Source organism: Rattus rattus, chromosome 5, assembly GCF_011064425.1.
Source record: "Rattus rattus isolate New Zealand chromosome 5, Rrattus_CSIRO_v1, whole genome shotgun sequence".
In the NCBI taxonomy this organism is placed as follows: domain Eukaryota; kingdom Metazoa; phylum Chordata; class Mammalia; order Rodentia; family Muridae; genus Rattus; species Rattus rattus.
Window position 1 is genome coordinate 33,051,403 of NC_046158.1, and position 14,879 is coordinate 33,066,281.

Consider the following 14,879-nt stretch of genomic DNA (forward strand, 5'->3'; position numbering starts at 1 on the left):
GACAACTTAAGGAACTCATTCATAATCTCCTCTTGGCTCTGCTAAAACGTTGCAGCCCAGTATATCCTTCAGAGGAGAAATGATTAAATAATAAAATAAATAATAGAAATAACATTACTTTTCTCTTTTCTTTTTTAGTTTTTAATACCGTCATTGAGCAAATATAAAGCTATCATTTTTATTTTTATTGAAGGAGAAAATTCAGGCTCCCCCATTTTTCTCTTGCTCAAGGTCACACAGCTTGTACATGATAGGGTTATGTCTAAATAAGGGCTTAGGATTCTCGGACCAGAGTGTCACTGGCTATTTCATCTCCAGAGAATACATTGCTGTCCTCCTACCAGAGCCCCTGTAGGAGAAGCTGTAAGGGGAGCTAAATGTTCTACAAGTCCTCTGCTTTGGGGTGCATGAAGGTTCGTCTTAGGGCAGAGGAACAGTGTCTACCAGGGAGAAATGATCTAATGATTGCGTTTTCCTTTTGTTTCCCACTCTAACAGCCAACCTTTGCTTTGAGAGCAAGAGTTGATGACTTTCTACCAACTTTGTGTATCAGGGCTGAATGGGATATGGCATAAGACTCCATGACATTTTAAAACGAGCATGAAATGTGGTAAATAGGCTGGCATTTACTCAAGGGCTCTGTATCAGCTGTTTCTGCACTTTGCCCCCTCCATTAAGTTAACTGCCAGGCTGAGGCCATTAAAATATGGCACTTTCCTTCAATTACAGCCAAACAGTAACTGGAGATATTCTAAGCCTTTCTCACAGAATCATTTTCAGAGAGGATTTGGAGTTTCCCTTTATTGAGGCCCTTCTCGGTGTGCTTGTGTGCCCCTTGTCAGGTCCCTCTGGTTTTGAAATGTTTGGTTCTGAATCTGCCTATCTGAAAGCCGAGAATCTCTGTTGGCGATGCATCCCCAAATCCTAGTATTCGATTCGCTTAAGAGAAAGCCCTAGAAATAGAGACATATTGTACTCCTCGCAGAAAGCAGCATTTGTTGCTTTCTGGGGGCTTTCTGATTGATGCAGGGGGGCGAGGAAGAGTTGGCTGCCTTTTGGGAGCAGATTTAAAGCTGCTTCTCATTGGAGGGGCTCGCATTCTCTAAGCTGCCAGACACTGCAGGCTCAACCCAGGCGCGGAGGTGCAATTCAGGCTGGTAGAGCAGCGGGGGAAGGCAAGGACAGGCGGGGCTAGTGTGGCTCTGCAGCTGATCACACGCACCAGCACACACACCTCATTCCCGTTGCTTCTGCTTGAGCCTTACATCCTCCATCCACCCGGGACAAGCAAAGGGCGGACATGGAATAGGAGATTGAAGGAAGGAAGAATCAAATGTTTCTATTGAGAGGCACGGGAAAAGCTGGAGCAAAGCCTGTGTTTAACCTGAAAGTCTGACCTCGGTTCAGCAGTCGCACTGTCGCTTGGAAAGAGGGCATCGCGCGCTAAGGAACCCGGGAGTCAGGCGTCCGAGTCAGTCTATGCTTGGAGCATCAAGGGTTTCTGGCTGAGGCCGTGTAGTGTCCCCAGGGAGGCACGGAGCTTGACACACCTGCATTGGTTCTCGTCTTGGAACACCAAGAAAAGTAGAAAGGGGTCAGGCAACCCTGAGCGCAGGGTGCTTGGCCAGGCTGCCTGTGCTGTTTGCAGAGCCTCCGCCTGTCCTCTGTCACTGGGTGAGTGCCTGGGTTTCCAGCGCTCCGTGGAAAGCAGGGGTGGCTTGACGCCCCCCCACCCCAACCCCGAGAGTCCACCCGAAGGCCCGGGTGGCACGCGTGGAAACTCGGTCGCCCGCGCACCGCAGGAGTACAGGTCTCTGGAGTCCCGGGCGGGGGATTCTGAGCCAGTAGAGCGTGGGTAGGGGGCGTTGCACCACTGCCCAGCCGACATGCCTCTGGGCAGGATTTTGGCTAAAAGATAGGAGGCGGGAGTGACAAGGGACCCAGGAGCACTCCCGGGGGGCGGGTGATCAGGGTGCAGTTGGGAGGGGGGAGGGTCTGGACCTAGCAGGTAGAGAGCAGTTTAGAAGCTTGGGGAGTTAGCGGGTGGGGTGGGACTTGCTTGTCAAACTCATTAATTTTCAGCAACCAGTTCAGGGGTGCTGCAAGACAGTCGAGGGGTGGGGTGCTGTCGAAAGGTAAGAGGTGACCCGGGATGCCGGTGGTGGCAAAAAGAGAAGCCTCAAAGAGCTCAGAGGCAAAATTGCACTTGGGTCCTTGCCCCTTGCATCACTCTTGCCTTGAGTGTGGGAGAACACTTCTGTTTTAACACGCTCCGGGGAAAGAAAGCCTCTGTCCCAGGGGAGGAAAGGTGTCGGACGGGGCAGAGACTGCTGCTACCTGCAGGGTGCTCCCCACCCCCCATCCCCAACCCAGGCGCCTGCTTTCGTCCCCTCCCCTCCTGCTTTCGTCCCCTGCCCCCACCTCCTTATTGGTGCTGGTTTGCAGCGCTTGGTTCCTGCGCCTCCGCTTCGTGTTTGAATCTGGATCGCCCCTCCGTATTATGTCTGCACTCCGAAGGAAATTTGGGGACGATTACCAGGTAGTGACCACTTCGTCGAGCGGTTCGGGCTTGCAGCCCCAGGGGCCAGGACAGGGCCCGCAGCAGCAGCTTGTACCCAAGAAGAAACGGCAGCGGTTCGTGGACAAGAACGGCCGGTGCAATGTGCAGCACGGCAACCTGGGCAGCGAGACCAGTCGCTACCTTTCCGACCTCTTCACTACCCTGGTGGATCTCAAGTGGCGTTGGAACCTCTTTATCTTCATCCTCACCTACACCGTGGCCTGGCTCTTCATGGCGTCCATGTGGTGGGTGATCGCTTATACCCGGGGCGACCTGAACAAAGCCCATGTCGGCAACTACACTCCCTGTGTGGCCAATGTCTATAACTTCCCCTCTGCCTTCCTTTTCTTCATCGAGACCGAAGCCACCATCGGCTATGGCTACCGCTACATCACCGACAAGTGCCCCGAGGGCATCATCCTTTTCCTTTTCCAGTCCATCCTTGGCTCCATCGTGGACGCTTTCCTCATCGGCTGCATGTTCATCAAGATGTCCCAGCCCAAAAAGCGCGCCGAGACCCTCATGTTTAGCGAGCATGCGGTTATTTCCATGAGGGACGGAAAACTCACTCTCATGTTCCGGGTGGGCAACCTGCGCAACAGCCACATGGTCTCCGCGCAGATCCGCTGCAAGCTGCTCAAAGTAAGTGCAGCCCTCCCCTTCCTCATCAAGCAGATGCCACCCAGAAACCCAAAGATTCAATCCCCTGGGATCCACTCTGCTCCCTCCAGGGGTTTTTCCCTCCAGGGTTTTCCTTCTACCACAGGTAAACTTCTTTGGAGGAGGGGGGTGCGGGTGCGGAGAGGGGTAAAAAGAGCCGAAAATTGAGCAGAGGGCATAGTTGCTAGTTCTGTTTTTGTCCCTGTTCTTGAGCTCTTGTTTATAGTCCTCACCTCAGATGTGCTGTAGCACACCATAATGGTGATAAGGAGTGCTGTGGGCCCCTGCCCTCTCACTACTGTTTATCCTCAGAGCGCTTTTGGTTTGTTGCCAATTCAATTCTCTTCCAAACATGAGGCACTTCTTCTTATGTGAAGAATTAGATGTTGGAAGTTGCCTCAACTTTAGTTTTGGCTTAGTCTTTAGAGTACCCCCTTCCAATAATACTGCCAGGTGGATTACTCTTCAGGACACAATTAAGTTTAACTGTGGTCACCTTTTAAACAAACGTAACAGATCCAGGCAGCTCTTAGTAAAGTAGAAGAGTCCATATATGTTTCTTTAAAAATTATTATTTTTCTGCTAAATATTTTCCTAGAGATGTGTTCTGTGAAAGCTTGAGTGCTTTTCCTGTAGAGTCTCTTGTTAATTTTATTCTTAATTGCCTGTTTCTATGAAGACTTTGTCAATTATAGATTTCACTTGAAGCTTTTCAGCATCTATTAAAGAAGATTGCTTCCGCACACCAGTGCTGTAAATGCTAAAACAAATTGCTCATAGGGTAGTTATTAAGGTAAGGTCCTTGTAGCCCTTAGAAAGCAGCACCACAAACAACAAGAGTCCTTTATTTATTTACCAAGTAGAGTCTGGGAAGGAGGGATTAAAGTCTAGTTCTCTTTGCAGGTCTACAGGTGTCACCACTTCCTCTTCCTCTTCTTCTTCTTCTTCTTCTTCTTCTTCTTCTTCTTCTTCTTCTTCTTCTTCTTCTTCTTCTTCTTCTTCCTCTTCTTCTTCCTCCTCTTCCTCCTCCTCTTCTTCCTCCTCCTCCTCCTCCTCCTCCTCTTCCTCCTCCTCCTCCTCCTCCCCCTCCTCCTCCTCCTCCTCCTCCTCTTCTTCCTTCTCTTACTCTTCCAGGGATTTTCCAGAGTGGTTTTTAAATGTTCAGAAATTGAAAAACGATAACCACAAATTAATAGTTTATTATTGAACAAGATTAGTCTGAGATTATATAAGGAAGGATAGTCAGGTACCTAGGGGTAATAAAACTTAGAGGTAATAAAATGTCTGATACTCGAGTTGAGGAAAAATTTTGCCGTTGAAATTTCAACTTGCACCAGTCGACAATAGTCTTTTATCCAGCCCCGACTTGTTATGCAATTAAAAGTATTCTCCCTAGATTAAAAGAATGTTTTGCTCCTCTGTCACTTTCATTAGCACTTATAAGACCTCATCCTAATTATTCTTGACCAAGTTGGCCAGTGCAGTGCTTGAATCAAAGCAGTTCAGTTGCCCTGTCACTTCTCACCACATGGGTATTTCCTGTGCTGCTTTAGTAAACAAAAGCCATTTTTGACATCAGAGTGTAAAATTCCCAGCCTGGCTCTGGTATACATTTTCATATGGATAGCGATGGTTATATAATTTTAATCGACTTTGTTCTTTTATGCAATTTAGTTGCACATAATTGTTGTATTTTAAGGTAGCATTTGACTTATTCACAACCGTTTGGATTAAGTGGACAGGTAGATCCAGCTAAGTGGATGAGTTGCAGACATGCTATGCCAGTAGTACTTGTGTGTGCTCACTTCTATGTGCAGAACGAAGTCTTCATGTGCTTCATTCCTGAGGCCCCATGGGCAGACAGGAGCACTCTGAATGTTCAAACACTGTCAAGAAACCCGTGTGTGGATATCACTTGGAAGTTCTTATTAAGAGTAGTTTATCATACTCACAAGAATTCAAGCTTTTGTCATTCTCTAATTCTTCAAACAAATAAGGTTATGTAATAACTTGATATGTTTCCACATACAACTTATTTTAGCTGTTGTAAACACGATCAATTTCTATTTTAACAAATTCAAGATACAATTAAAATCAATCTACAGATCACTAATATAGATGTGTACAATGAATAGAAGTTCTTGGTCTCTGCAGTGGTGCATAGACCCACAGAAAATTAATACTTACTTCCGTGCACCGCCTTTACCAGAACAAGATCTTAAATTAAGAAATAAAACATTATAATGTTGCAGCAAGGTGCTATATTAACACAAGGTGATAAAGTCAATATCACATTCAAATAAGAGAGTAAGAGTGATATACATGTCTTATGATTTATTGGAAACTGAAAGTAATAGCATGTGATATTGTTTATTGACAAAATTATAGTGAAGTGAATGGAGCTCGTTTTAAGTTTGTTTTTCTGGTAGGCAGGGTAATTATAATGGATTCTTATAGTTGTTTTAATCATTTTCTTATACAATATTGGAAAGAACTCATGTTCTCCTGAGGAACTAATAACAGTAAGCAAATTTAGAGGGGATGGTTGTTTTCATGAGTGACCCCTATTTTTTTTGTAAGAGACACTTGAAGTGACCTAAAACAGTCAACTATGATATATGAGAAAAACAAAGTAAAGAGCTAAAAGTTTTAAAACTTGTTATGAATTGTACATGTGCTTACATCAGTCCACATATTCAGTTTTCTATTGTAAATCATTTTAACACTTTAAATGCTATATTTTTGTCTTCAATACACAATATACAGAAGTTTCATGCTAACAAATGCCAGTATATTATTGAATCATAATAATTATAGTACACATATATTTTTTTATAATTTTTCTAACATTTTCTACTAGGATTTTATTTGCTGAAAAATATAATCCACAAATATAGATTTATTCAATCATTTATAAACTACTTTGAATTCTGGGGAAGACACCGAGAACAGGGTAGTGCCTTTCAAATGGTGGATAATATGAACCTTTTCACTCATCCTTCTGTGGAAGTCCTAGTAATCTGGTGGAAATGATTTAACTATCCTGCCTAATTTCAATTTTACTTATCACTTACATGAAGTCAATCTGTGTTTAAACTCTACCCTCCAGTTACCAACTGAAAACACTGAAATTTCTTAAGACTCTTTTGTCCCCAGAGCACTCTTGGTTTGTTTTCAAATCATTCCTCTTCTAAACATGAGGCACTAAAGCTTCTAAATTGAAGAATTAGATGTTGGAAGTCTATGTCATAGGTTGACATAAAGAGATTTTGCTTTTCATCATCCATAGCCTGACTGACCCCTCGAAAAGAGATCTTGGTGAAACTTTCCTTTATACTCTAACTTTCTTTTTAAAATGTCTACACACAAGCACACACACACACACACACATACACACACACACACACACACACACAAATGGGCATATCTGAATAAGGTCAATATTTTCTGCCAAAATGTCATGGAATTCTAAGATAGAATCGATTAGAACTGCTAGGAGCTAGGCCTGATATTGGTTGTTTTAGATGAGCTCATTATAACCTCAAACAAAACAAAACAAAACAAAACAAAACAACAAAGTACAGTAGCTATTTAGTTTAGCTTTAGTTTTGCTTTTTTTGACCCAAGCATGACAGTTCTCTAATAGGTCAAGATCTTGGGCTCTTTCTAAAATACTTTTAACACTACTAGTAATTGCTTTTGGTTGTTTTTGTGTTTTTGTTTGTTTTAATGTGGGTTTTAAAGAGTACAGGGTGCCTTGTACTAATAAATAAAGTATGAACAAGAGTAAGGGATGTAAAAGCACACAAGTAGCCAGCAGTAGGTAGGAACAGTTGATAAAAGGAAGCAGGAAAAGGCCTTTCATGGATTGAAGGGTGTTGTTTAGTAGGAAGGGAATGTGCAAACAGGGATACAGATCCTGCCCACAGTTATTATAAAGCCAACAAAGGGCCCCCATGGGGACACAAAGCACAGCTTTCATTTGAACAGTACAAAAGACTCACATAATCTACTACAAGATAAATTACATTGCATCTAAAATAAGGTGCATTCCTTTCCTAAAAATGGACATCTTGTGGGTTTAATTAACTTAGCATTAGAAACTGCTTTTTAGACTTAACATTGACTCTATTAGTCTACCTGTCCTGAAACTTCAAGCTTTAACCATCCAAATGAACCAAAAAAGTTTCATCAAAGACAGTCCAGATGAAAAGTCAGGTCTACGTGCTTCTGTTACTACCTCAAATTCTGACCAGCATACCACAGGTTTTGTAATAATTGCTTTGAGTCACAGAGGCAGTTTAATGCTTGGTCTTAGCATGTCTTAGACAAAGTTCTTACTCTTGACTCTAGGATCTTACTCTAAGTACACTCAATGTATATTTTTCTTTGTGACACGACCATATACCACCATACACAAACTCAGAGTTAAGATAGGGCACATTAAAAGATAAGGAACATTCTAGATGTAATTATAGAAGGTGGTATGAAAAACTATTTTGCTCTCTCCACCTTATCTTTTTCTCCTTTTCACTGGCTGTGCAGGACTTGGTCAGCTGAGAACTGTAGGAAGTGGAAGGACTATGAAGAGACTATGGCAAATCAGGCAGTGATGAGTAGGCATTTTATTCAGCAACCTCTGCCAGTTTCAAACTGGACAGAACTCCAGACCAGAGATGGAAGGTAGCAAGTGTCTGGGAAGGATTAGTAAAGCAGATGCTTTGGAGGATGAATATGGACACTTGGCCACACAATGCCTAGGACAATGGAAGAATGCAAGTCTGCTTCTGTATGCTAGGACAATGATAAATGTGTATGTGTGGAAACCTTCAATTACCTTTGTTTCTTACATCGAAAGCAAGCTATTTGTCTAAAGTTCCTGAATGAGATGCTTTCCTGTGAGAGTCTGATTCTTTTTCTATCAGTAGTAAAATTGTACCTGCCTATCTTCTTCACTCTTTTGGAGTCCAAGAGGAATCAAAAGTCATTGGACAATAATTGATTCTTTGAAAGTCAAAAATATCACTCTTCATTTAGGAAAAAAAAAACCCTTAAAATACATTCAGAGACTTTTTTAATTAAATGTGAACTCTGTGTAATTGAATACTTTCATACAGATGGTTTAATGTGAATGATAACTTGGTAATTATTGCTACAATAGAAATTATACAAATTGTTTAAAACATCCATGTTCAAATTGTAATTTGAGACAGAAAATATAAACAATTGCTGAGCCTTAGTAATTTTTAATCTTTCCTCCAACTCAAAACTTTTCCTTTAATACATAAAACAAATAGCTTAGCTTTGGAATGATGGAGATCTTTTATTATCTTTCTATAATTCCATAAAATCAAATTTCGCAGTTCTTTCTAAGCCATTTTCAGATCAGAGTTTTATCAACATCTTTTAAATTATTAAGAGTTGGCAGTTTTTTCTCCTACATTTACTTATTTTCTCATTAATTCTACAGTTTTCTTTATGAATCTTTGTAATCAGATCCTTTAAATATTTTACTTCTTCAGTCTAAATTTTGAGCAACTGCTTTGTCCTTGAAGGCAATGTGAATTATTGTCTAGTCAGACCATTGTTTCACATTTTAATCAGGGTAATAGTCATAATCTAAACTCCTGTTGGAATAAGAAAATTGTAGAACCACAGGATCTGTGTCCACTAGTCCCAAACACTCTAATAAAGGCAGCCTGCTTATTGATTCAGAACACTTATCATGGCATAATTATGAAAGATTACATTTATTTATATCAAAAAAGATTCTGCCTATTACCAACATTAAACATAGTAGTTGTTAGCCACACAGGACAGAAAGCTGATAGGATACAAGGAGTGCTGCATTTATCCTGTAGTCACAATGCCTTTAGGAGGCTTTTTACTTAACTTTTCCTCATTATCTCTGGTTATCATATGCATGTATATGTCATAGTTTTTAAACAAAAAACCTCCCACTCCTCTTACACACTTAAGTACATATTTGTATTATTGCTTTGTAAATTTTGCTCTGGCAGATCTTGGGACTTGTATCAGAATCAGGAGCTCCTAAATTATAAGTTTTAGAAACCCAGCCCAGAAAGGATCTGTTTTGAGAATAAATGTAGTCCCCTGCAGCTTTCTGCAGGCTCCAAAGTGTTTGGCTTAGCAGTGATAGCAGAACTTAACTCCAGTCACCAGTTCAGACTTCAGAGAGTTTTAGTCTTCCAGCACCCTCTTCTCTGACACCACGTCTTTCACTTTTGACCTCCACCAAAGCATTCTATCTAGTTCTAGTTATTTATAGAATTCTTAGTCTATGACCAAGTCCAGGAGACAAACAAAAATCAGAGAGTGAATGAATTTATGGTTGAGATATCTGATGTCCTGACATAAATGATGAAGGTGTGGTTGATAAATTTGTGTGTGTGCAGTACTCCAGGAAATTAAACAATAGATTTATATAGTGACTGCTACCAAACAATTTTTAAAACATACGTGTGGGATATCACTGATCTTACAAGAAATATGAGGAGCACCTTTCAAGTAAATGAAGTTTCTAGCACTTTCAGCATAGTGACACACAGCATGGAGATCTGGATACAGGCACAGAGTTGAAAGGCATTGATTAGTGAAAGGTGGATTAGAGAGTGTTAATTTAAATGGATTGAGCAAGCATTTAAAAAACAAAGACATGTTGAATCTGAATAGAATGGATCTATGCATATTTAAAGTGAAATCACCTATATCTTACTAAACCTCTTTACTGAAAATGAAGTATTCCCAATTCAAGCTTGACAATCTCCTGGTAGAGTGTTTGGAACAATTTTTTTCTTCAATTTTTGAAAGGTTGGGAAATATTAAGCGTAGTAACTCTAAAATCACAGATATGAATAAAAAATATGAATAATAAGGTGAATGTCTGTTTTGATATACACGTATGATTACAAAAATTATCTTCTTTGGAGAAATATTACCAAAAGAATGAGAGTTTAAAGGCATTGTTCATGTTGTACTAGAGGAAAAGCAGAACCTAGAATAGCTAGTAAATGGACACAAATTATACTCATTAATTATAGATTGCAGAATATCACCTTGTGCTTGTGTAGCACCTGTTGCTTCTTAGATAATAGAATAATCAAGTGAACCTTGTCTTTGACCCTGTCCCATACATGAATCAATTATCAGTATATACCTGGCAGCATTAGGAGACAGCCAGTCTTCATTTTTAATTAGTAATTTGAGAATAGTTTGAGAATATAGGTTTCTGGAAAAAGGTCCAAGCAGGCATTTTTCTTGCTTTTTTTGGAAATACCAAATGTTTTCCTGTGTCGATTGCTAAAGCCAAGGTTTTACATTTTGGGTAATCAGTTTTCCCACAGGTTAAAAACAAAAATTGTGATCAGAATTCATTTCTTCCTCCAATCTTTTATCCGGGGGTCTCCCCTCCCCAGTCCTCCTTTGCTTCCACTTTTGCTTTCTACTTAGAGAAAAAAAAAGTTGTCTCAGTGTTCTCTGTGGATATTGTCTTACATAAGTAAACTTTCCAGAATTTCCAGTTGTAATGGAACCTCTCAAATGAATCAGTTCTGCTTTTGAATGATTATACTGAAAATAAATGACACTACCATATGAGAGTTTTAATGAACTATTTGTCAAGACAGCTTTCTTAGAATTCTGTTTTGTTTAATAAAGCACATTTTTGGCTATACTTAAAATTACATAAGTAGAGGAGTAGAGAATTATATGCAGCTTATTATTAGGGGCATGAGAGCCACGAACTATTATCATATACCTTTATACATTTACTAGCATACACCCACATCACAATTAAGTATGAACGTGTCTTTCTGTTTTGTAGCCAATTATGACTTTACAAAATTCCAGGAAGAAACAATTATTTGGTTTACTTTTCAAGAAACCAACACATTCTTAAAGTGCAGTCAGCACTGTTCAGCTGACCAAACCTCCAGTCAAACTGCAAAGTTGATCTGCCTCCTTAGGAAAGACAACTCTGGCAATACATTGGTTCTTATGCAGAGATTTCTTTCAAGCAGTGGGCAGATACACAATAAGATCCACAGTTGTGCTCACAGCCATTGTGAGAGCAGGCATGGCTCCAAAGCTCAGGAGTTAGGGACTGGTAATTATAGCAATGTGTTTATTATAAATAATGTATGTATGTTCTGCATGAGCTACGTGGGATTTCAGCCCATTTGGTAGAATATAGCTGCATAATTATTTGTTTGGATAGCACTGCTGATGACTGATAGTGCAGAATGCTGGCAATGACGTATATGACTGTTGAGCTGCCTTGAAATTTTCCGTGCAAGTGGTGATTTCTTCTTTTTCTCTGTGTGCTTGTCTAGTCTCGGCAGACACCTGAGGGTGAGTTTCTACCCCTTGACCAACTTGAACTGGATGTAGGTTTTAGTACAGGGGCAGATCAACTTTTTCTTGTGTCCCCTCTCACCATTTGCCACGTGATCGATGCCAAAAGCCCCTTTTATGACCTATCCCAGCGAAGCATGCAAACTGAACAGTTCGAGGTGGTCGTCATCCTGGAAGGCATCGTGGAAACCACAGGTGAGTAAGAATATAGATGTGCCATCAAGTCTTTCATTTAAACATCTGTACAATGTTCCAGGACCTGCGTTAACTGGCCTGATGTCTCAGTTTACAAGCCTGAAAGTAAAGGCGTCTTATTTCACATCCTATCTGCACAGCAAAGATAGTACTTTGCAAATGAATATTGCTGTACGGTGGTCATATACCTGATATTAACCCGGGAATAATGATTAAACTAAACTGAGTTAATATCTTAGAAATGAGACTGAGATAATGTCTTAAAATGAGTATGGTTTTCTGTTTTGATAATACACTGATTTCCAATTATCATTTGTATTTCAAATTTTAAGGTTTCAACATCATTAGGGAAATTTGTGATCAGCCTGAATTCAGCGTGTCTGATCCTGATTGTGGTAGTGAAATGAGGGAGGGAGTTATTGACAAGGATCTGGCATCTACTCTGTGGAACCTCAGGGGAGAGTGTCCTATGTGCTTGTGTGTGCACACAGAAGCAATGTTATTGTTTCAGAGCAAAACAGTTGTTTTCCTAGGTAAAAAATGACTATGGCTTCCTTTAAAAAACAGGACTTTTTTCCTTTTGTTTCTTCTGTTTCAATGCAACTAATGCTTAAGTATCCCATGCCATTGAAATAATCAAAAAGTAATTTGCTACATTCTGAGATGAGTTAGGCAGGCAAAGAAAAGAACCAATAAATGTAAGTATATTATTTGGGTCATAAACATTGATGATTAAGTTTGAATCCTGGTGAGTGCCGTAAACTAATGATAAATGACTATATTCATAAGCAAATACATATGCATGCATCTTATTTTTTGTATTTTCTTCAGGAAATAAAGAAGCAAGAAATATTTTAGCTTTCATCTTTTTCCTTTTCTTTTTGTGGCCAATATTATCTTAACCTTGAAATGCTAGCTGTTGAAGTATGACAATGCTGGAATTAACAATGTCAAAAATATAAATTCGAGTTTTGTATTAGCGTACAAGGTCTTTGATTTCATAGTACCACTCAGTTGCTGTCTTTGATACCTGTGACATAGTGACTGTAATTAGGCAAGGGATATTTTGTCTCTAAGCTGCTTCTTTTTCTTTAAAGTCAGAGCAATATAATGACCAACTCAATGTATGCATAACATTACATTTGTTACTAAGGTTTAGCTTTAAAAATTAAGATTTTTGAAAAGAAGTGATAAAAGGTTTATTAAATCAAAAAGTTCCGAAATGTGACTTGTGTTGTTTTATGGTTTGCACTCCAAACTCAGTTTTTACATTCAAATCAAATAGTGTCAACACGTTTATGAAATGTGTTACTAAATAACCATTAAATTACATTAAATTTACTTTAGATATCAAGTTTATATCTTTTATCATAATAAAATATATTAGAACTTTAAGACAGACATTCCCATTTTTACTTATTTACTTATGTATTTCTTCCACATACCTGATAATAATTTGTAAATTGATTACCATAATCATTAAGATGAATAAAATGTTCCCTCCTCCTCCTCCTTTTCCTCCTCCTTTTCTTCCTCCCCATCCTGGTCCTCCTTCTTCTTTTTTCTCCCTTCTACCTCTTCTTCTTCACAACCTTACAGTCCATTAGGTCCATTATCTATGAAACTGTGTACTCATTCATTTATCTGATTTTCCACCATTGCAATTTTTAAGTATGAAGGCATTTCCCTGTACAATCAACTTAAACATTGAAAAGTTCCTTAGCTTTAGTGTGTGTGTGTGTGTGTGTGTGTGTGTGTGTGTTTGAGATTTACTTTATTTTTGATTATGCATAAATGTGTGTATGTGTATGTGCATTTGTGTGTCCACAGAGGCCAGAAGATGCTATCAAATCTTCTGGAGCTGGAGTTTCCGTGAGCCACTTAATTTGGCACAGGGACTGGAGTTAGGCTCCTTGAAGATCAGTAAAGGCTTTTAGCTGTTGAGACATCTCTCTGTCCTTTTATATTCATATTTTGTTTGTTGAACTAGATAGGGTTGAAAAATCTAGACCTGGTAGTCTGTGGATGAGTGCTATTTTTTTTTCCTGATGTTTACTTAGTCATTAGTTCTTTTTGAAGTGTGTGTGTGTGTGTGTGTGTGTGTGTGTGTGTGTGTGTGTTGTGTGTGAGTGTATGCATGCATGTGTGTATGAGTGTATGTGTGTATGCATGTGTCAAATGATGTCTTTCATTACTATTTCTACATCAGTATATTGAGGGAAATGTTGAATCAATTTGCTTTGTAGTTTTCTCTGTATTTCAGAGAATCATGATTAGTAAATGGAGCTGTTATTTTTCATTCATATTATTGATTTCAATTTGATGACATTCCTCACTCTTGCATTTTTATTCTGTCTGTTTTGTTGAAAGCCAACTGGCAGGCAATACTTTCTATAGGTAATGTGAAATTTGGATGGAGGCAGAATTACTTAGAGATTTTTTTGTGTGTGTGTGGGGGGGGGAAGACCATAAATTCCTCTTCCTTAAAACAAATCTCTTAATTAAGCAAGATACGAAGCCAAGCCACTGCTTTATGGTTCATATGTTATGGGAAATTCATCTGACATTTTGTTTACATACCTTCTATAACTAAGAGAATGCGAGACTGCTTAAATGCCACAAAACCTATTTCCAGCCCCTATGTCCCAAGTTGATAACAGACTTTCCCTTTCATTGATTATTTAAAATATTATTGAAATGTACTCAGATTAATGTTGAATGTTTTTTTTTCTTTCTGTGTGTGTAACTTTTGCCTTCATCCACCATTTTTTTTTTCTTTCTCAAAGTATTTACAGATGGGAATAGCATAGATAGGGTTTGTGTGATTGTAAGAGGCAAAACCAAGATTTTCTTCTCTGATTTTTGGGTACAGAGCCTTGGGCATGGATTTGTGTTGGATGTAACGTTTCAACAAAATTTGTGCCATTCATTAACTTATGAAGTAAGCAGGTATCGCATATATTTTGTGTGCTTGCAAGATCCTAAGGGACTAGAGATATGATGGTAACTTAGACAGGACCACTTTTCTTTCCCCTAGAGTTTACATTATAAATAAGCAATTGTTATCATTTCTCAAAAATTAAATAAAAGC

General features: G+C 39.4%; 1 protein-coding gene across 2 annotated transcripts in view; it reads left to right on the forward strand.

The window, feature by feature from the left end:
• The first annotated feature begins 2,018 nt into the window (after positions 1-2,018).
• Positions 2,019-14,879, forward strand: part of Kcnj3 (potassium inwardly rectifying channel subfamily J member 3) — a 160,963-nt gene continuing 148,102 nt past the window's right edge. Inside the window, exons 1-2 of one of the 2 annotated variants that reach the window (XM_032903305.1) lie at positions 2,019-3,202; positions 11,572-11,788. In XM_032903305.1, the coding sequence (XP_032759196.1) occupies positions 2,501-3,202; positions 11,572-11,788 (919 nt within the window). In that variant the 5' untranslated portion in view covers positions 2,019-2,500. The remainder of the gene's footprint in view (positions 3,203-11,571; positions 11,789-14,879) is intronic. The other variant, XM_032903306.1, reaches the window with a different exon arrangement.